Below are 24,258 nucleotides of genomic sequence, written 5' to 3' on the forward strand. Positions count from 1 at the left end.
AGCTACTGTGTATGGTTAGGAGCTCTCATATTGTTTACCTTAGAGTAGGAACTGTCAGGGTGATGCTGACTGATACTGTCACTTGTAATGATTTCCCTATTGGAAAGCATGTGGGTTCATGTTGCAGGGTACAATGGAAAGGCAGGGTGCTCAGGGCAGTGATGGAATGCATTCATCCCTTAGAGTAGATGAATAGAATTTATCATACAATAAAGAGTCTGAGATCTGCAGTTTCCTGGCAGGGAGGGGAAAAAGCCAAGTCACTTCTGTGCTCTTGGGAGCTCCCATGGGAAAGTCTAATTGAAATTTCTGTCTGTGCTTTGAACTGGAATGGCTCACAAGGTGTTGCCAGTAATGGAGGCCAGAGGTGAGCGCTGTTTTCACAGTGCATGATGGGATCTTTTGTATGAGGAAGCAGTTCTAATTATGTGTGTCATAAAACCCTTGCAAAGCCCCATTCATACCTGTAATGGTATATAATATAATTTATATATTACATAATGCTTTAGTCCCTATATTTCCTTGTCACACAAAGACACACATGCTTGTGCCTAGAAGAGGAAAAATTCCCAGCATAGAGGAAAAATAATTATGCCATTGTTTTCATTACAAATAGCCTTACAAATGCCCCCCCAGTTAATAAAGTTTTACTTGTACTTTAAAAGCTTAGCAAGAAGGTTCTTTCCTTTTCCTACTATGCTTTTCTACTCCAGCAAATAAATCCTCTTAAATCTTTATATATCTGACCGTGCGACCCACGAGTCGATCGACAATATTTGCCTTGTTTGTGGCTGCTTTTTCCGGCAAATTAATTGGGCCAACAAACTTCGCAATTGACCCACTCTGAGCGCTTTGTGTAGGTTTTATATTGGATAACGAGGGAATGCTTGTCTCTGTCTGTGCATTTTTTTTCAGCCTACATAAAATGCACCTGTTAGTAGCGGGATGGGAGCCTCATTGCTTCAGACATGTAGCTGTGCCCCTGTCAAAAAACACAAAAATTGTCAATAATTTGACGCAAATGCTGTGATGCCCCCCCCCCCATCATTTTTAGTAAGGCTCTCTGCCTATATTCTTTTACCCCACATTTCTTTAATAACCAGAGAGAATTCCATTAGTCGAGTGTCCAAATCTTACTGCAATCTGCAACCGGCACAAACACTCAATCTCTATCTGTATATACAAGGGAGAACAAGTCATTGGCAGCCTGTGCCAGGTAATGTAAAGCCCCCGCCTGGAGGTTTTGTGTGATTGAATAAATATCAGCTCTCAATCAAATCCACTCTGTTATCGTTAAAATGCTTCCCCCAAGGGAGCCGCAGCGCAGACGTGAGCCCAGCAGAGCTCTTCGCTATAATAAACACTGACAAATATGTTTCCTTCACTCCTGTGCATTCTGAATATTCAGCCCCCCGGGGGAAATAAAGTGGGTTGGAAAGCAACATCTTATTTTCCTTTCTTGTACCATTGAGTCGTCGCTGTTCAACTTCCTGATATTGAAAGCCTTTCACTGGGCTGAATACTGAATGGCACGGAGATAGCATTGTATATAGTGAATTGAATAACCCCTGCCTCTAACAAACCTTCTTTCTAACCAGAATATGTGAATGCCAAGCTGTCTTTAGCAGTGACTTTGCATGGGAACAAATAAGATTTTGGGGGATCTGCAGACTGTTCAGCCAATGACCTTTGGCTGACGATGGGTGAGGGGAGTTGTATTTCAGTGACGGGTTGCAGATCTGGCAGCATTGATGTAGTATTATAGTAGTCATCTTGCCTTATCGTCACAACGTTGGCCCTTTGTCACCATTATGCCACCATGTCACCCTACTGTCTATATCGTGACCTCATTTTGCCTTAATGTCTCCATCTTGCCTTACTGTCTACATCTTGTTTTATTGTCACCATCCTGTCCTAAAATTGCCTTCTTGCCCTGCAGTCTCCATCTTGTCCTGCAGTCTCCATATTAAATTACTGTCCTCATCTGTCCCCACAGTCTTCATTTTGCCCTACTATCACTGTCATGCCCTACCTTTGTCATGTTGTACTAATGTCTACCTCTTTCCCTACCTCTACCATTTTGCTCTAAAACCTTTATGTTGCCTTGTTGTCTTCATTTTGCCTTACTGTCCTCATCTTGACCTCACTAGGTTCTTACTGATGAACCAACACCAATAAATATTATGTATGTATGTATGTATATATATATATATATATATATATATATATATATATATATATATATATATTAATATATATATTAATTGGTGGATACAATTTTAATTTTAATATTGCTAAATATCGTTTTTTTTTTTAAGGATCAACTTGTGCTCTAGTTTTATTTTCCCCACTTTCAGATTCCTTGCCAATATAGATACTCTTTCCTTGAAGTGAGCAGGCTGCTCCCCTGTGATTCTCGGCTTCCACAAAAGAAACCAAAGCTGGTTTAGCAGATGCTTGGCCTAAGAACATACGGCAATGTCTGTCTTCTTGACTCATTCTTTTTGGTTCAGTGGCATGCCAGGCTCTGCTGGAAGCCAAGCTCATCAGACAGAGTGGAATGTTATGGGCAAAGAGTATGGCGGCACAGGAAACACTGCTTAGCAACAGCCTAGTTTCCTGGTAGGATCATTAGGGAGGGAACATACCTTGTTTATTAGTAAGGATTGTATTCTGTACGGATTGTATTTTTTTTGTCTAGATTTGGACAAAAAGTAAAGTAGAGAGTATAGCTTACGGTGTGCATAAAACATTCTTTTATATTTATACAGATGAGTGCAGTGATGTAACTAGATATTACAGGACCCCACAGTAAATTATTTTAGGACCCCTACAATATCCAGAGGTTGTCCTTTACCAATACATTTTGAAATTGGTCATTATTTAGGGCCTCATGGGGCCTCCTATACCTCCTGGGACCCCCTGCAGCCGCATGGTCTGCTTCCTCTATAGTTACTCCCCTGGATGAGTGGGTGCTATCATATTATTTCCTTTAGACAGTAGAGTATGAAAATATAGCTTATCTATACCCTCTAGCTATATTTATAACAGATACCCATTGTGTGTAGCTTGCATTATGACTGAGATTCTATCTATCTTTATGACAGACCATTCTGTCAGTGACACAGATCATAACTGATCCCGATTTTTTCATAACTGATCCTGTCCTACTTTATGGCTGAGGGTTTAGGTGTATTATTTAAATCACTTAAGAATTATGAGCCCTAAACTGGTTTGATTATGAAACTGAGGAACCCTCCAATTTCCTACTGTATATTTAAAATTTTATTTTTCAGTTACAGCATTTAAGCGTTTGCAGTGTTTTCCCCAGATTAAAAAATAAAAAACAGCCAGCAGGGGAAAGAAACCCCCAATAATAATTAGAAGCCTTTTCCTCCTCTCTTTTTTCTATTAGCAATGTTTTTCTCAAAGCCGATAGGACTGGGTACATCTGTGCACAGTGCTTCTGGCTTCCTGCAGAGGTGCCGGACAGGAGCCTGGAAATGGGGGAAAGTACTGCACAATGCACCTGGAAAAAAACAGCTGGGGGGGAACACTGATTTAAAAAGATTAAATCTAAAAATATATGTACACATCCAAAATTGCCTTTACTGAGACATATAAATTGACAGCAGATGAGGCTCTCTGATTAGACATTTCCAGTCCTCAACAGACCCAATGCAGAATTCAATCTGTAAGCCACTGCTGAAAAGATGTCACTTTCTGTGATACGTGTCACTCAAGGCTGACGGTAGCAGCACTTATTTTTCTACATTTGCAGGGCCCGTGAGTCCGTGCTTCAAAAATTCATCCCCAGAGTCGCTGTGGAAGTAATGCTAGATAAGTCGTTCGCTCTCAAGTCTGAATCTTTTATCTTGGAACATTGACTGACCATGATCTGTGCAGTTGCAGCCTTTAACGGCTTGGCGGAGTTCAGACTGCAGAAATAACTTATGCAAATTGTAGTGCTTAAACAGATCATTGTTCCTCTGTATAGACCGATAGACAGACAACACACACACAAGATTTTAAGTTTTCCCTCATTTTACATAGTTTTATTAATGGTCTCACCTATATATCATGTATGATACATTTCCCTGATTTTAAATTTTTCTGGATTTTACACCATTTTTATCTGGTTCCCTGAAGAATGTAAAATGGGGGTTCTACTGTGTGTGCGTGTGCGTTTGTGTATACACACACAATCAAGAAAAAGTTGTGCTCGCCACTAATTTTTAAAACCATTAGGCGGGTGTGCAATGAGGCTGTGACCACAAAATACATATAGACAAATACAAGAGTCCTCTGCACTCAACCCAATATCAATATATTTAAGACAGAGACATTTTGTGCTAAAAATGCCTTACCCTTTAAACAACACAGGGATTGTTTGTCCATATATTGCAATATATTCAAGGTGGCCAACTACGTCAAAGTCATCCCATATCTGGCCAGTCCTATGCTCAATTTTATCTGATTCATTAAGAACTCTATTGCTTCATTATACATTTTACAAAGGGACTAAGTTTTACCTGCAATTTACTAGCTGCTTTCAAAGTAAAACTCCCAAACTTGGCTGCCCTTTTATTTGACACCAGTGGGATCACCTGACTATAGTTGGGAAGGGTGGGAGCCACAACATGGAGCTGGTATGCACAAAATGTCTCTGTCTTAAATATATTGATAATGGGTTATGTATTTGTCTATATATATATATATATATATATATATATATATATATAGATAGATAGATAGATAGATAGATAGATAGATAGATAGATAGATAGATAGATAGATAGATAGATAGATAGATAGATAGATAGATAGATATCTATATCTATATATATATATATGTATATATATATATATAGATATACCCTAAGCTTGTTTAGCAACTTGCCTGGGTGTTGGTAAATAAAGTAACATAGTACCGCACTCAATGGGAATACTTGTGAAAAAAAAATCACGATTTACTGAGAAAATCCGAAGTTTCGAACACCAACTGTGTTCTTTTTGTCAAGGATAGAGCACAGTTGGTGTTCGAAACGTTGGATTTTTTCCATTAAACTTGATTTTTTTCACAAGTATTCCCATATATACATACACATATGTGTATATTTAGGTACTTAGTATTGCATGGAAATTGCCTTTGCCAGTTATCTTGGCTAAAGTTTTCTCTTTGCGTGTGTGATGTTAATGATTCTGTATAGAGCTCACAAATGAAACCTAATCTTCGGCAATCTCTTAAACAAGTGCAATGACTATCCAAGCAAGGCCAGGTGAGACCATGCACATCATCGCAGGAATCCATCATGTCTTTCTCTGCATCTCAATTCTGCTTTTAAAGGGGGAATTGGGAGTGGGAGCAGCGTCAGTCTTAACAATCAAAACCACTCAGGCATGAATCCCATTCTGAATTCAAAATGAATAACTGCAATCAAATCCCAGCATGGTCACCGTCTTCAGGCTTTGTGTCAGTTATATTTATAAATAGCTTTGTTCCGAGGTGATTAATCTTCAGGTCTTTCCTGTGAAAGCGGTCAGAAACCTTGGCAAATGTCTCCCATGTGCCCATTTGATGGCAGGGTTGGTGCCCCCTTGCCACTAAACACAGGCAAACAAGGCTGTGAGCAGTCACACAAATAAATAGCACCTAATTTTCTCCGCCATTCCTGCCCAACGATCCATCAGATTGGGAATCAATCAAGGCTTTTGCCTAAAGACTCAGCAGGGAGAACAGAAAAGAGCAGTGATAACTTATTAACTGCTTTATCCAACCTGCCAATCTAATTAGCGTCTGTAGCCTGAGATACTTCAGATAGTTAGGGGCCATTGTACCTGGGAGAGTAATGTAAACAAACTTTTTTTCCCTAATAACAACAGGGTTTTAGTGCTGTGGAGATTGGGTTTTTTAACGGTCAAGGACACAGCAGGAAAAATCTTGCGTTAAAGGAAAACTATACCCCCCAAACAATGTAAGTCTCTATAAAAAGATATTGCATAAAACAGCTCATATGTAAAACCCTGCTTCATGTAAATAAACCATTTTCATAATAATACACTTTTCTAGTAGTATGTGCCATTGGGTAATCATAAATAGAAAATTGCCATTTTAAAATATAAGGGCCGCCCCCAGGGATCGTAGGATTCACTGTACTCACATACAAACCAAACAAACCATACATGTTAGGTCACATGAGCCAATTAACAGACAGAGTTGTGTCTTTTGCTTCCACACTTCTTCCTGTTACAGTTAGAGTTGAAGTATTTCTGGTCAGGTGATCTCTGAGACAGCACACAGACCATCACGAAATGGTGGCTCAAGGCAAGAGATGTAAAAGGGCAATATTTACTTAAATATATATTCCAGTTTGGTGAGATTCTTTAATATGCCACTTAATATGATATGAACTATCTGTTGCTTAAGTGTTCATTTTGGGGGTATAGTTTTCCTTTAAGGAGGCGCGTTCATAATTGAACACCAAAACTTTTAGCAAAAGTATATTAAAATCTCTTTGTGAAACATATTGATTAAACCACCGCCAGTTTGGTTGAATGTTGTCGATAGTGACAGTTGTCCTTTAAACTATGTTCTATTCCTACTGCAATCTTCTGCTGACCTCCTTCCCCTTTTCACTCTGTACGACTAAATCTCCTGCCTCATCTAGAAAATGTTTCCTTTTTCATTTAAATAATTCTCTAGCACCTTTTTATATATTTATTGTCTTTATGGCACTGTGCTGCTTTATAGCAGTGTGTTCCTTTCTCTATGATCAACTGCGCACCTCTTATCCTCCCTGTTGTTAGTGAGATTCCTCTGTTGATTACAGAGTTCCCTATGTTTCTGCACTACATACCCAGCTTCCTTCTCTCACACTTCAAGCCCCTATCTGCTCAGCAAGGCACATCAGCAATGTCTCCTTTAATTCACTGCAGCAATTCTTCCCCACACAGCTATCTGTGTAAAAACTTTTATCAGTCCTGTGGCCCCTGAGAGCCTTCTGTACCTTGGATTTCAGTGTGAGCCCTGCCAGACAGGTGCTCCAATAATTCTATTTCACTGCTCTAAAAAATACTTTTCTTTTCTTTCCCATCTATATGATATTTTTAGGGCTATGGCAGATGAAGCCTTTCAATTACAGAGGTTGAGCAGGGTGCAGTTAAGATGTTTTGAGGCAACAGTCAGGGGTTAAGGTGGCCATATAGAGATACAAATCAATAGAGGGCACTCGAAACACAACAACAACAAAAAAAGTTGTTGTTTTTTTTCAAATAGATTCTCTTCAACAGTAAATAAGTGAGGTGCAAATAACCCAGGGGTACATCCACAATTAGTAACCCAAAGCTCAAAACAATGTATATTGGGCATGCACACTCGAAAAATTATGCAAACAAAACAATAACATTGATAGCTGATCGGTGTAATCTTTATACAACAGTATAAGCAGATGTATACATACCACCTAGTAATATGTTTCAAGGCAAGAAAAAGAAGCCACTGCGAGAGATGGAAACACTTTCCAAATATGAGAATACCCCAACGTTTCGGCACTATGACCTTTCTCAAGGGGGATTTTGATGTGTGTTTAAATACCCTGTTCAGTTCAACTCAATGACTTCCGTTTTTGCACACTTCCTGCAGAAAGCATGCGAAAACGGAGCTCGCTGAGTTGAACTGAACAGGGTATTTATACAATAGATGGTTTGGTCATACATCAGAATCCCCCTTGAAAAGGCTTTAGTGCCGAAATGTTGGGGTATTCTCATCTTTGGCAAGTGTATCGGTCTCTTTTATTTTTGCCTTGAAACATATAACTAGGTGGTATGTATACATCTGCTTATACTGTTATACTAATCTGCCCTATATTTTGCGGCACAGAGACCTGTGGTTTCCCCTTGAATAGAGTGTTGTCTGCATTTGGCAGTTCAGAGGGTTAGAAGGCCCCATCCTGACACTTGCCTGTTCCCTCATTATTCAAATGAGCAAGTTCAGAGGCATCAGAGGAGGCAGGCTGCTGCATGATGTGCACAGTGTAGCCATTCCACTGGCAGAATTCCTGTCTGAATGTGCTTTTGCGCCCCTTAATCTTGCTCTTCTGCTCAGGAGAATCATATGGCTATCGTTTTATCTAGAAGGCACTTAGGGGTCCGTTTACTAAAGTGCGGTAAATCTGACTTTAAGTTTCCGCATGTTATCGCTGAGAATATTTTTACGCTAGAATATTCGCAGCGACTAAGTTTACTAAACAGCGATGCGCTCAGAAGTCATTGCGATCACTTGCGGTAACTACGTTAAGGAACCAGCTTACGTTAGCGGTAATTTTAGCGAGTTGCGAATTTTCTGGCGAAAAATTACGTTTTTGAGAATATTTATGCTATAAAATAGTCTTGTTTTATGGCGGATATTATGGCAATTTTTACTGTGACATTTATGGCCAGAAATGCATCTTCAAAACTCATAAACTTTATTGACTGATGATTATACCATCCAGCAACATTACCAGAGTGCCAATAGAATCAATGGAAAAAAGAAATCATACCAGTCAATCTCTTTGCTTTATAGAAATGCACAGTTTAATGTATGAAACCAAAAAAGCGTAGAGGCTGACGAATCCTTGGACTGTGATGCCGCTGCCAATAATACGACTCTGAGCTGAAACTGCTGCTGTTGCACCAGATAGAAGCAGAAGCCAAAACATCCTGTCAGCAATAGCTACAGATCTCTCGACTGTCAGCAAAGAATGATGGGTAAAAAAAAAAGTATTATGGGATATTTCCTGCCCCTTTGAGAATTTTCTGGTGAAAAAAATACTTTTACGCACTACATAGTGGCGGTAAAAGTTTGCGAATATTCTGGTGTTAATTTTGTCTTTAGCAGATTTCGCTGTTTAGTAAACCAGGCGTTAATGTGTACGTAGCGTTATTTTCAGTGAATGCGATAACTGGCGAACAATTATTCTTGCGCAAGAAAATTCGCAAATTTATATTTACCGCAGGTTAGTAAACTGGCGATAACATATTTGGCGAAAATTCTGTCTATATTTTGTGCGAATATTTTTAACGCACTTTAGTAAACGGACCCCATAGACTTTCTCCGGCTACTTCTGCAGACTAATTCAGAGAACTTCAGTTTCCTCTCAAATCTGTAAGAAATATACATGGAGATCAATATACTGACAAAAAATAGAGATCCGGCACCCAAGGTAAGTCTTAAGGTGGCCATACATGCACCGATATTATTGTATGAAACTAATATTCATACGATATTCGGTGCGTGTATAGCAGGATATGAGCCAACCGATATTGGCAGAAGGCTTGGATATCGGTCGGTTCATTGATCGGCCCAGGCGGAAAATTTTAATCGAAGGCACCTTAACATCAGTGCTGAATCATCAGATATCCTAGATATATATTGTTTCTACTTATAATGAGGAGAAGAAGCCAGCACTCACGAAAATGACATAAATGATGCCTGGGTGCAGTCCTTGTAGAAAGTAGATGTAGAGTAAGAACTGAAGATCGCACTCGCAGGTCTTATGAACGAAAAGGATCAATTTATTCAGTGAACAGTCGCTGACGTTTCAGCTGATACAACAGCCGTACTTGTATATATGACGATTCAGCTCTATAAGTGTGTACTGAAACGAACAATCTTTCTTGGAAAGATCTTTTCCAGAAATGATCATAATTGTCTATGGCCACCTTTACACAGAAAGGGATATGAAAGAGATGGGCCTAGTACTGATTGCTCCTTGGATTTGGATAATTAAACCGTAACCCCTATAAACATTTTATGTGCTGGAACCCTAAGGGGGCATCTCTGCTGCCGAATCCTAGTTCAGCCCTATTACAATAGTGAGTGATTAGGACTGTAGATGGTAAGCTCCTCTGCGGACTGATAAAAATGATGATGTGGAATATGTTGGCGATATATAAATAATGAATGATAATGAAAAGCTGTTTCTCCTAGACTCAGACAGGCTAATAGTGATCATGTTTATAATATTTCTTTAGGATAGGATCTTCTAATTTAGTAAATGCCAGTGCCGTTGTACTTTGCCCCTTTGCTCAGCACTGCAGGGGTCACATTGCTCGTTGCAGTGTCAGGCAGAGGAGCAAAGCTATTTATTTCCTTTATTCTGGCTCTTGCAGTTTTAATGTAGATAATTGTTACAATCATTAGGGGTGTGGAAATAAGGGTAGCACACTCTACTTCTGTTGCTGCCAGTAGTGTTTAGCAACCTGTTCCTACAAATGTGCAATTTCAATAAATTTAAGCAGTGGAGCTGTGGGGACTCTAAAATATGCTGCTGAGCGGCTTAGTGGCTACTTGTTACTCCACTGAGGGTTGCATTGAACTGTTAATGGTGTAGACAATCTCAGCTCGGTAGGCAATATGGCAGCTTCCACTCACAGCTAGAGAAGTAACCTTGTGGATTTTCTTTAGGGCTCTTTCTTTCTTTAGAGTGTTTTTACCTGCGTGTTCAGCTGCAGGGGAGCGCAGGAGTAGACGCACTGAATTCTTTTCAATGTGGCTGTACTCATGTAAGCGCTGAACGCAGGTAAAATGCAACATGCTGTGTCCCAACCTGCGTTCGGCGCTTACATGTGCCTGTGTAAGTACAGCCACATTGAAAAGAATTCATTGCGTTTACTCCTGCGGCTGAACGCATGAAACCGGAACCCAGGGGAGCGCAGGTAAAAATGATCCTCTGTAAGAGCCCTTAAACTGGATTATGAATGGTGTGCAGCTGTACATTTTAAAAGTATGTGCTATAACATTGCCGGAATACTCTCTGCTCCAGGTGATTAAAATGTTGCCTTTTGCCAGTACACGGATCCCAGTACACGGGTCCCTGCCTTTAAAAGCAGTAATTAGTCATTGATTATTGCAGTCTGTGCTGTGCTCTCCTCCACTGGCTTGAAATAAATGTAATTTACTGAAGTGCCCACATCTGTCAGTTTGCGCTCCAAGCCTGCAGAGATAATATCCCACTTCATGCCAACCTTTTCTCATTCTGTAGCAGATGTCTGACTTGCCCTCACATTAAAGAGTTAGCCTTGTGGCTCGATGTAAGCCCTTTATTTTCATCCCACTGCAGTAACAGTCCCTTATTCTGACAGCTTTATACATTGCAACAATATTGACCTGTGAAAGAGACATCCCGAGTTATCAGACTTATTGAATGACCATTGTGCTTGATTCCAAATATTTACGCATATATCGGTATGCTTGTTTGCAAAATATCCAGTTAATAAAGGAACAAAAACATTAAAGGGAATGTCTGCTTTGGACTTGCTGGGATTATAAGTACTGTACTAACCTTGGCAATTGGCTTACCCTACTCTTTGCTGGGGCACTTTTCCTGTGAGTGCCATGCCAGGGATCCCTTCCTTCTGGTTCTCTGTTCTTCCTCTTCCTGTGCTGTTCTCTTGGCCAGGGTCTAGCAAGGAGGTTGATTAGAATAAAATTTAGCTTCAGTTACACAGCTTTTCTTAATCCATAGAGGTGAATACAATGCGGAAATAGCCCCAACAAGATACTTAGTCCCTTCAGCTTTCCTGACCATGGGAAAGAGAGCAACCCAGCATTGAAATGTATGGAGGATTGTTTCTACCGGCGTAGGTGTGAGTCACTTACCCAGAGGGTTGATGCAGATTGACTCAGGTTTCATTCAAGCTGAATTTACCACAACATAAGCACATTGCCCCCCCCCCCCCATCGCTTTTACCTCCTTTCCAGCATTCTGCCTAAAGCTGGCCATAGACTCAAATATCTGATCGTAGGAATCGAGGATTCGTACGATTTTCGGACCATGTGTGGAGAGTCACAACATTTTTCATCTGGCGGAGATCGGTCGCTTGGTCGATCGGACAGGTTAAAAGATTTCTGTCGGCTGCAGATAATATCTCTGCATGTATTGCCGATTGTACGATTTTCAGAGGGAGACTGTCAATAGCTTTGGTCGGACATAACTTTCGTATGCCATCAGGGGCCGAACATTGGCTGATCTGTTCTTTTGTACTTTATTTGATCGGAATGGTTAGTGGCAGGTCGGGAGATGGGTCGTTGATTCGTACGATCGGATCTTTGCATCTGTGGCCAGCTTAAGAGTATTTACACTTTCTCCCCCTCAGGTGACTTACGGTTCATTTGACTACACATCCTTGCTCTACCTCTCCGATTACTCCCAAGATTTTGGCGGGGGACGCTTTGTGTTCATCGATGAAAGTGCAAACAGAACAGTGGAACCTCGAACTGGTAAGACATACAGAATGTAAAAGTTTTGAAGTTATATTACTAGTTGTTACAAGGTACTAATTATCTGAAAAGTGCTCATTAGTGGATACATAGCAAACACGAACCTGAATAATTAGAGTGGAGTAGAAAAACAATTATTCGTGGGATGATCTTAAAGCGTCTAATGAACTTGAATAGCGCACTTCCAAATTAACTGTCAGTATTCTGCTGCTAGAAGATATTCTAAGATGCTTCAAAATCTTTTGCTTTGGACTATATCTCAGAATTACATTCTATTGGTTATGAGTTTCCCTTTGTAAAGGGGCTCTTTATGGAGCCCCATGGATTTAGGCCAGCATTTTAATCTCCACTGGTTTAAGAAAGCAATGCGTGTACTGAATTACTTTTCTCAAAATCTTTTGCTTTCGACTATATCTCAGAACTACATTCTGTTGGTTATAAGTTGCCCGTTATATCTCAGAACTACATTCTATTGGTTATAAGTTGCCCTTTGTAAAGGGGCTCTTTATGGAGCCCCATGGATTTAGGCCAGCATTTTAATCTCTACTGGCCTAAGAAAGCAATGCGTGTACCGAATTACTTTTCTCACTGAGTACAAAGGTACTCTTGTGCCTGAGAGCCACAGAATAGAAAGGTTATCTCTCTGTAAATCCAAAGAAGCATTATACTATTTTTCATGCTAATTTGGTAGGTTGAGGACACTTTGTGCGATTAGATATGTACTTGTCAGACAAGCAGAATGGCAGTTTTTATGTATATAATAAGTACAAATATGCAGAGAGATAAGCCTGCTTTTTTCAGAATAAGTATTGCTGGCAGGTCCTGACTGAGATTCAAACTAGCACCCTGGCATTTCAAGAACACAATGCCCCCCACAGGTCGGATAAATGGTGACTGTCTATTGCATTTTACAGAAGCCCCTCTGGCATTTGCCAGAACCTACAGATTTCTGATTCTGGCCTGATAGTTGGTTAAAACTGCTAAATGGGACCATGAGCAGTTTGCAGAAAAGGGCGAATGTTGATTCCTCTCCTGGTAAATGAATGGAACACAGGCAGAGTCCATTTAAGGCAGATGTAAGGACAGACAGAAGCAGAGCCAGTATACAGGCAGGATCTCCGGGCAGGGAGCAGACAAAATGCAGAGTCCAGAACCAGGAAATTAAAAGAAAGACAAAGGGAAATGAAGGAATTTAGGATTAAAGGAAAGTGTTTTAAAGGAATGACAATATAATGTACTAGTGCCCTGCAACTGTACTTAATATAAACAAACTAGGGATGCACCGAATCCACTTTTTTGGATTCAGCCGAACCCCCCGAATCCTTTGCGAAAGATTCGTCCGAATACCAAACCCTAATTTGCATATGCAAATATGTGGGAAGTGGAAAACATTTTTTACTTCCTTGTTTTCTGACAAAAAGACACGAAATTTCCCTCCCGCCCCTAATTTGCATATGCAAATTAGCATTCATGGATTCGGTGCATCCCTAAAACAAACTGCAGTGTAGCTATGACGGGCAGCGATTCAAGCACAGGATACACATTAGATGACAGATACCTTCTGACGAATCTTATTGTACACTACAGAGCTTATCTGTTAATTGATCTGTATCCTGTGCCTTTTCTCCTTTTTCAGCTTTGAATGGCTGCCCCCATGGCTACACAGCAGCTTGTTTATATAAACAATAGTAGTCTTTCTGAAGCAAACACACCAGTTTTACCAGTGCGGGGCAACACTGCATTATATTTTCATTACTTTAAAAGACAGATAGTGAGCTTAAAGGAAAAGTAACATTAAACAATTTAATTTATTTAAAGTAATACAAACATAATGCACTGTTGCCTGGCACTGGTAAAACTGTTGTGTTTGCTTCAGAAAAACTACTATTATTTATATAAATAAGCTGCTGTGTAGCAATGGGGATAGCCATTCAAAGTAGAAACGGCTCAGGTTACACAGCAGATAGCCGATAAGCTCTATCGAACATATTTCTATCTATCCACTATTTAATCTGTGCCATATAGCCTATTTTCAATTTCCGCCATTACTACACAGCAGCTTGTTTATATGAACTATAGTAGTGCTTCTGAAGCAAACACATCAGTTTTACCAGTGCATGGCAACAGTACATGATATTGTCATTACTTTAAAACACTTTCATTTTTTGGTGTTACTGTTCCTTTAATGAGCAAGCACCAGTGGTAATGAGGCTTATAATACCCCTTGATAGCTACAGTAATGGCACCTTGCCTTAATAAGATTGGCAGTAGAGACAGTGATGCAAGAGGAAGTAGAGAATGCTTCTTTGGATTATTCGTAAAATTGAGCTTCGAAAGCCTTCAGCCACTCAACAGGGCATTCCACTGCCAAATTATCACACAGTCCTGAGTTCCAACCAGATAGGCTGTCAAAGTGTCTTGCTGAGTATTAATAGGAAAAAACGAGGTAACTAAGCAAAGTATAAGACTTAAAATCATGTATTGTCTGTACAGGGATTATTGTATACTGTGAAACTGCCAATATTTCCATGTCTGCCTGATATTGATCAGCCCTCTACCTGGAGTCAGCAGCCCTTTACATGGCCAATTTGCTCTGGGCTATTGTTAGCAATCACTGGGACCAATTGCTATCCGCAGTGGCCCGGACAATCCAAGTGTGTGCATGTGAAATTTCAAGGAGCAATTTTGGATGTACAGCTCATGTGTTTTGCTAGAGGGTAACTCCAAGTTGAAATAGCAGCCATATATAAGACACCTCTTTTCTCAGGCTTTAAATGACCACAGAGTACAACAGGCTCTTTATGCTCTTACAGCTCCTTTGACTGCAGAAAGCTGGCTCGATAAGAATAGTGGCAATTATAGTTCTGTGCTAGTAGGAAAAACTTATATTTCCTATCACAGATTTCAAGCACTTTGTGGAAGCTTAAGACGGGCAATCAAAGTCTTTTCTATAACCTTACTGATTGTACTAGGCAGAAGATCACCTTTGTCAAAGACACATTGTTCCATAGATGCTGCAAACTTACAAATAAGCTTTATTTGACCTGCCACTTCAGTAGCCATACATCTGATCACCAGTCAAAATGAGCAGATATTTCTGTGCAGAACAGAAAGGGTTTTATTTTATATAACAGCTTATTAGTGGATCGTGGGAACAATTTCCAGTACGTTTGTGGCACTGTACTGAAGCTGGTTCTCTAATGTACACATTTCCTTTATTCAGATTAATGAGTGATCATTTCATACCGTTTCTGTTTGGTGACAAAGTGCTTTATTCCGGAGAGTATATTTACCCTGATAATGAATAGAAAGTGCTTCTAAAAGGGAAAATATTTCCTATTTAGAAGCAGGCATTTAATGAGAGGGAGGCTGTTTATAGGTAAGATTTGTAGTTGCTTTATTTATCTTGACATGCTTAGTTAAGTAAACATTTAGAGATTTTAGCATTACTACGTATGTATGTATAAATGTATTTGTATAGCTATGAATCTAGTTCTGTTTCCAGGATAATTGGATGTGTGTGACAAGCAGTTTCTAATTCCCATTCTGTCTCAGCATTTGTCACTTCTGATGGGATTTGTCACCTCTCCTGGAATAAGAAGTTTTACTCTTTATGGTACAGCGTATGAAGCCAATGGGACTTGAGAGCGCAGTCTTATCCAATCTCCATCTGACTGATTTGCTCTTAGTGCATCCATATATATATAGGCTCTGCTGACAATTTGCTTGTAGAAAATACAGAGCATACAAAGCAAAGCCCTCGGAGTGAGACACCTCTACATTTTTAAAGTAGCAGATTGCAGACTATGTAGATGGATAATGAGAAAGAAAGAGATGCAAATTTTCCCGGTATCATATGAATGTAATAATGAGAAGTTTGGCTTAGTCTATAGCAGGGGTCCCTAACCCTTTTACCCGCATTGAAATGCAAAAAAAACTGGGGAGCAATGCAAGCATGAAAAAAGTTCCTGGGGATGCCAAATAAGAAGGTAATAGCTGGAGAGCACTTTTTTCTTTTTTTAAAATCCTCAGTCCTCCGGACTTTCTGCAAATAAAGAAATGAGATTTTAAAACAAGAAAAAAGTTCTCTCCGTCAATTATCTTCTGTAGTTGGAATCCTTTGCACTCCAGCACGGGGTTTGTAGCGCGTTGAGAAGCACAAATATACATTTGACTACATGAAGGACAACCCTATATTTTGTTTGATGCCAAATAAAAGATTTCATTGGCGATTTGGTAGCCCCTACGTGGACTGACAGCTTACAGAAAGTTCTGTTCGTCACTGTTTACACCTGGTTCTATGCAACCAAAACGTGCCTCCAAGCCAGGAATTAAAAATATGCACCTGCTTTGAGGCCACTGGGAGCAAAATTAATAGTTAAGCCGCTGGTTGGGGATCACTGGTACAGAGGATCTCAGCCTTAAAGTGACAGTTACACCCATTTATTTTCATACTTAATTCTCCCAAAATGCTTTTCTCCTATGGGACACTTTGAAAGTCAAATTCAAGCTGAAGAAAGTCAAGATGAAGTAAGCCTTACCTATCCTTATAGCTATTTTAGGGGTAATACATATTCAATATAATTGGTGTTACTGGTCTTTTAAGGTTTTGCCAAGCAGTCTTTATTTTATAGTTATTCATATAGGGACACAGGGGAACCAATGAGAGGCACAGGGGGGCAGAGAGCAATGTCAGTTGGAGCAATCTGAAACGTGTCAGGGACCAGTCTGGAATACCACAAGGATTAGTTAGTATTATGGGTTATCAAGTCCATAACATTGTGGGGATTCGTCAGTAACATGGGCATGAGTCATTTAGACCACTAGTCTTTAAGACAGGGGAACCAATGAGAAGCACAGGGGAAATCCTTCACTAATACAGGGTATCAATCACTGCGAATAACAACATTTACAGAGCAGAGTTTAAACTGCCATGTATTATGCACAATGAGCTGCATTTGGGAGTGCTGTATTCATGAGGGGGCAGACTGAGGAAGGCACTTAGGTGGCTTAATTTACCTGTCTCTTTTAGATGCACGTGTTAGGGAGTGCTGGTCTCAGACCGCAAAGGAGCCCAGTACTTACTGTCTGTTCTCACACTTCTTCATTCTCCTGGAGCAGGTGCAGACATAAATCAGCTACATGGAGTATAATTTACTAATATATGGGCCATTGTTAAATAACATGGGGGATCAGTCAGAAACACACGTGAGATTAAAATAGGGGAATCTGGATTAGATCATAAATCACCATGGGAAGGATTAACAAGTAAGAAAATGAATCACAGGAGTGATCAGTTTTTGTTTTCTACTATCTCTTATAGGAACACAGGGGAACCAAGCAGAAGCACAAAGAGAACAGAAAGGGCGGCACAGGGGGATCAGTCAATAATACGGGCGGGAATTAGTAACATTGTGGCTCTGTCTTAAGCTGCAAGAAGAATCCAATGGCACACAGGTCTGTATGAACACTTCTAGGGGCAAATTCACTAAGCCGCGAAGCGCCGAATGCTAGCGTTAATTCGCTAGCGTTGGGCATTTTCGCTACTGCGCAAATTCACTAACGAACGCTGGCGTAGTTTCGCTAGTGTTACTTCGCAACCTTACGCCAGGCGAATCTTCGCTAGCGACGAAACTACGCAAATTCACTAACTTGCGCAGTGTAGCGAACGCTACCTTTTACGCTAGACTTCCTTCGCCACCTCAGACCTGGCGAAGCGCAATAGAGTAGATAGGGATTGTTTCAAAAAAAGTCAAAATTTTTTCTAAGTCCCAAAAAACGCTGGCGTGTTTTCTACATGATGGCTGATAGGCTGAAAAAGATCGAAAATTTTTTGGGGCTCCCCTTCCTCCCCCCTACATTTCCTGACTCATGGCAACTTACCTAGACAGTGGGCACATGTGTAGGGCAAAATAAAAATTTTATTTGCAGATTTGAAGGTTTTCTAGGCATTTGTAGTGCAGATACGTGTTCCTCCATTGAAATTTGAATTTCGCGCCGTATGCAAATTAGCCTTCGCTAGCGCAAATTCGCTTTATATAGCGAAACAACGCTAGCGCAACTCCGCAACCTTACCCTACCCCTGTGCGCAACTTCGGATTTTAGTGAATTTGCGAAGCGCTGGCGAAACTACGCCTGGCGAAGTGCGGCGAAGTTGCGCCTGGCGCAACTTCGCATCTTAGTGAATTTGCCCCCTAGTGTTTATTTAAAGCAGAGTGCAGTGCCATTGGATTCTTCTTGCATTGTATTGGGAGGTGGCCGAGCCTCCACCTGTGTGCACCAGGCTTATCTACTCCATTTTACTCATAGGGTGTGCGAGAACACAAAACTTCTCCTGTCTTAAGCTGTTCATACACATTCATATCAATTTGTTTGGTGACTAATTCTACATTCTGTGGCGAATGATGATCCAATTGTTTGGCTACCAGGCGAGTATTCAGGCCTATTGAGAAAGGGCCACATCAATTTGCCAATGTGTTCCTCATCCAATGGTATTTTCAAACCTGCCTGATGCATATCTTGCTGTTTTTTTGGGCAGATGTCTGTTAAGGAAGCAGTTAATGAGGGTCCGTCCTCCGTCTGAATGGACCAAATCTGCAGCTTAAATCTTTCTGTTTATAGCCAGCTCTATCAAGTTACATTGGGCGATCAATCAATAACACAGAAGGTATCAGTGATTTAAATAGGGGAACCAAACAAAAGCACTAGGGGATCAATAAGTAACAAAAGGCAGATCTTTCAGGGTAGGGGCAATCGTCAATAACATAAAGATAATAGTATTTAGTATGGGATGAATCAGTAACACAGTAGGGATCACTAGGCAACAAAGAGGGCAAGCTGTCAATTACTCTGAGGATCAGTCAGTAACATGGAGGGGGATCAGTCGGTAACAAAAGAAATCAGTCAGAAATCAGAAGGGGTTATATTACAATGGCCTTCTGGATAATTTTTTTCCTTTTAATGATTTAATATGATTAAAAGCCTGAGAAAAGTTGACTCCAGGTGACATACCTTTTACTACCTTGTTGTAAATCCATGATCCATGCTTTTTTATAACTGCTATTTTTTTTATTTATGAAACAACCATCTCTATCTTGATCATAGTCCTTTCCTTACTGTGTTAGCCATCGCCTCCACCTCAAGGCCATTCCCATTAATCTCGAAAAGCTTTCCTTCATCCTAGCCATGCACCATCTATTTCATTTATCAAACTGTTTTTCCACGAAACTGTGAACTTTAAATAGAACGGCCGTAAATCTGACAGTGCACATTGCTTGATCCTTGCATTGGAAGTCTCAGCTTTCAAATAACCAACATAAACGTCAGATAAAGAGAGCAAGACCAAGACTAAATTGCCTTCAGTACTATAGAAAGTGCTGGTTATTGGATTTTAACGGCACCAGAAATCTGTATAGATTTAGGCTCTTAATCATAACCCATGACTAAGTGCTGCTAGAATGAAAACACCTTACTATTACGCTCTAAAAGGCACTTAATTGTAAGCTATGATTATGAGTCTCTTAGCACGAAACACATAAGGCTTTTTCTAGTCGACTTCTTGTTTACTGGCCTGGCTGTGGGTTTATTGTGAGTGGTAACTAATCCATGTATTGAAGGGCTGGGCATGAGCACAAGCACCCAGGCTTCAGATTACTATTGGCAAGTGCTGCATAAAAGTAGGCAATACCAAAGACTAAGTGCTATAGTTCCAGGAGAATCCAGAACAGTAAATACGTACTCGCCCTATGGGCACAATGCCAGTGTTTTGACACATTCATGGTTTCCAGCTAAGTGGGTGGGTGGCAAAATGTTCAAATCTGTCTCATCGTAGACTTAACACAGTAATCGCTTCCACAGTTTAAGAGAATGCTGCTCAGAAACACTCACAGACTAAGTGGCAGATTTGAGGGCCCCCGCTGGTGCCCTGCTCCAGCCCACCCAAGTTTCACCCTCTTTTGACAATGGTGGGTGACCTGGATAGGCCCTGTGGTAATCTGCCACTTCTAATATTCAAGCTATAATACTTTTACCAATAAATTCAGCAGCTGGGTCCAGGGACTGAGCTAGGGGTAGGTGTTGTAGGCAAGTGCCTTAGGGTCAGGGCACATGCTCAGATTCGGGGAGATTAGACACCCAGCGACACATCTCCTCTTCTTCAGGTTGACTAATGTCCTTGAACTGCCTCCCGCCGGCTAAAATGTAAAACGAAGAAGAGGAGATTTGTCGCCGGGCGTCTAAGCTCCTCGAATCTGAGCGTGTGCCCTGACCCTAAGTGCACAGTATGGGTAGTTAGGCACAGCACCAGATTGAAGTTGGTTGTTGGCAGACAGAGCAACTGACCAGTGGGAGGGAAAGTGAAGAAGCAAACAAGTGACAGCGGGGGGGATTAGCAACAATGGAAGTGGTGGGTGTGTAGTTTTATTTCAGGCAACAGACCAAGTAGTTTTGCCTTGGCTGGCAATAATACTTGACACAGCTCTGTACGGGTCAGAAAGATTACCATGCAAGTATCCATAGACAAAATGCTAAGATTCATGCTGTGTGCCATAGTCCTGAATCAAACTATTATATGAATAATATCCCAGATGGTGTGAACAGATCTCAGCAGACTGATATTCTGAACATTAGTAAATAGATATGAGCAATAACTCTGCAGCTGCAGGACTACTATTTTGTGCTCTGGTCTCTTCCCAAAGTCATATGAGGCACAGGTTACAAATTTACCCAAACTGATCAGCAGTGGTAACATCTACAGGCAATAATACAGAGCATCATTCCAAGGTTGCTGGAAGATTTTACATATTTACAGTGTGCAGTACTGTGCTAATAATGCACCATATCAATACTCTGTCCACACAGAGTTAAGTGCTTACCAAAGTTCTAAACTGTCCTGCTGACTACACAACTTATAGATAAGTGCCCTTCATTTTAACTGGCTCCTCTGACTTCAGAACTTTAATCCTGTTAAGCAGAGTGTATTTTTAATAGTTATCACAGTTTGAGATTTCCTGCAGCTTGCAGGGTGATGATACGTGAGAGCCTTGAACGGACATATTTGCAGGACTGCTGAATTCACATACTCTGCTTGGATTTAAGCAGTCAGAGTGGGCTCATGTCTTTATGCTGATTTATTGGCATAATCTGTCCTTGCATTGACATCAGTTCATGCCATCTGGAAAATAATAGCATGATTCTCTCTGATTCAGAGTTAAGAGATTGTTTTCTATTATAATTGTACAGGGCTGTGGAAAATGTTCTTGCTCTATAATTGTGTTAATACTATTAATATGAAAAATGAAAACAAAAAGGGAACTCTTAACTCCCAAAATAAACAGGATCTCAAAGGTTACACACGACGGCTGACAACCGTCAGAAAGTCAAAAATGTTCAAAATTATAAAGAAAAAAGTACCCCGTAGGTAACAACCTAATCAGTATCCAGCATACGTTAAATCTCTTAGGATTTAAATAAATTAATTAAATAAGTAAGTTAAAATGAAAAAAGTGCCCAATCAATTAATGAATTAATTGATCAACTACTTGATTTTAGAATAATTCATAAATACTATAAAGTGCCAATTAGTGCATAATACCCATTAAGTAGTTTAATTAATTATCATTCTCCAATAAATAACAATTCATGGTTGAAATCCACCAAAAAAAGCTAAAAAGGAATAATAATATTAATATGCTTCTTTAACATGATCTATCGATATATGATGTTATTGGAGGGGCCCGACCATGGGATTTATTTATTTATTTTAAATGATGTGTTTAACACCCTAACTGCCCTTCAGGCTGGTTCCCCTTAGCGCATATATATATATATATATATATATATATATATATATATATATATATATATATATATATATATATATATATATATATTCAAATAAGATCAGCACTCACAGGTCCTTAAAGGGGTTGTTCACCTTCCAAACACTTTTTTCAATTACTTTCCATTATTTATTTTTTACGTTTTTTCCAAAATCTAAGTGTAAAGTTGAATGTTCGTGTCTCTGGTGTTTGAGTCTGGCAGCTGAGTAATTCCGGTGCAGACTCTGAACTGTTACAATTTTGCAACATTTAGTTGATACATTTCTCAGCAGCATTTCTGGAGTATTAGCAACTATTGTATCAATTCTAACAGCTGCCTGTAATGAAACCCAGAGAATCTGCTCAGCAGGGACAAAGATAAGAAATGTATCAACTAAATGTATCCATTTAGAACAGTTTACAGGATTGCCGACCCCCCCCTCCCAGAGCTGCTTCAGAAGGAGAGAAATGATACTTTACACTTCAATATTAGAAAAACTGTGACACATAGAAAATAGAAAGTCATTGGGAAAAAGTCGTTATTTCTGGTGATCTATCTAATAACAACTAGTTGTTTGAAGGTGAACAACCCCTTTAAATTTTTTCTACCTTTTTTTTTTATATAAATATCTCTCCACTTTTACATTTTGTGACTATTAAATCTTGTGGTATAAGGCTTTCCCTTTAGTTAACATTCAGACTCACTTAAATGAATTATTACTATGTGGCGCTCCCTCATTTACCCTATCCTGGTAACCTACCATATAATTATGTTGCTATGTAAGGGCCGACATGGTGACCTACCATATATATATATATGTCTTGAGAAAAGTCCAGACTGGACCGAAACGTTGACAAATAAACTTCACTTTGCTTGATCTCATTATGAAGTCCTGGAGTGTGTCATTCCTTGGAACACGACTATCTACACTATATATGACGGCACCCAGGCAGTAAAACTCTGCTGGATTGCAGTGCACCACAGCCTGAACTGTGTGTATGTATGTATGTATGTATGTATGTGTGTGTGTGTGTATATATATATATATATATATATATATATATATATATATATATATATATATATATATATATATATATATATATATATATATATATATATATATATATATATATATATATATATAAACATTGGTGTAAAATTCACCCTGCTATAATTCCAGGGGCTCACAGGGCACATATATGCACTTACCCCAAATCTCACCCTAATTCAAGCTGGTCCCTCTTAGCTTTCATTCTGATTATCTGTCTGATAAGCTTTGTAAGCTGCAGTCCTGCCCTGCTTTATGGCTGAGATTCTAGCTATCATTATAACTGAACATTCTGTCACAGTGGGACAAGATAGTCTCTGACACCCTGTCCTGACCTTTAGATGAAATTCAAGCTATATATCAGGTTGGGGTGAGGAGACTTCTATGAGATGCGCTTGTTTTGAACCGTATTGCAGTGCATGCAGGAGCCAGGAATATAATTGATCACAGTTTACAGAATATCCCTTTGCTCTTTAGTGAGGTGACATTCACATTTATGTTGTGCTGGGGAATGGATTCACAGCTACATAAATAGCACGTGCTGGCCACAACATCTTGTGGTCTAAATAGTGAGCTATTACATTCTATGCCAGGCAATATGCATACACTGTTGGTACAGAACATGCTGTAAAGCTGGGGCTGGTTGATTTGGGTCTGTACTATTTTGGTTCTGCCCTTCTATTCTGATAGAGTGCTTATGTATTCTCCTAAACTAAGACTTGGCTTGCCTTGTTAGAGTTGGATGCTGGAAGTCCGCTTAAGGGTAGGTAAAACATAACAGATACCATAATTTATTCCCTAAGGATGCACCGAACCCACTATTATGGATTCGGCTGAACCCCCGAATCCTTTGCAAAACATTTGGCCGAATACCAAATCAGATCCTAATTTCTATATGCAAATTAGGGGTGGGAAGGGGAAAACATTTTTTACTTCCTTGATTTCTGACAAAAAGTCACATGATTTCCCTCTCCAACCATAATTTGCATATGCAAATTAGAATTCGGTTCGGTATGGCAGAAGGATTCAGCCGAATACGAATCCTGCTGAAAAAGGCAGAATCCCGGATCCCTATTATTCCCTGATGAGTGGAACCCCAGACTCCATCTCTAACCACTGCCCTGCA

The 24,258-nt window shown here is 39.9% G+C and overlaps 1 protein-coding gene across 4 annotated transcripts in view; it reads left to right on the forward strand.

Annotated features, from left to right (window-relative positions):
- Positions 1 to 24,258, forward strand: part of ogfod3.L (2-oxoglutarate and iron-dependent oxygenase domain containing 3 L homeolog) — a 68,930-nt gene that overhangs the window by 26,769 nt on the left and 17,903 nt on the right. For 3 of the 4 annotated variants that reach the window (XM_018233948.2, XM_018233949.2, NM_001127847.1), the window contains 1 exon segment: positions 12,139 to 12,262. The exons of the other annotated variant lie outside the window; for it this stretch is intronic. In XM_018233948.2, coding sequence (XP_018089437.1) covers positions 12,139 to 12,262 — 124 coding nt within the window. 4 annotated transcript variants of the gene reach the window in all.

This window comes from Xenopus laevis, chromosome 9_10L (genome assembly GCF_017654675.1).
Source record: "Xenopus laevis strain J_2021 chromosome 9_10L, Xenopus_laevis_v10.1, whole genome shotgun sequence".
Classification (NCBI taxonomy): Eukaryota; Metazoa; Chordata; class Amphibia; order Anura; family Pipidae; genus Xenopus; species Xenopus laevis.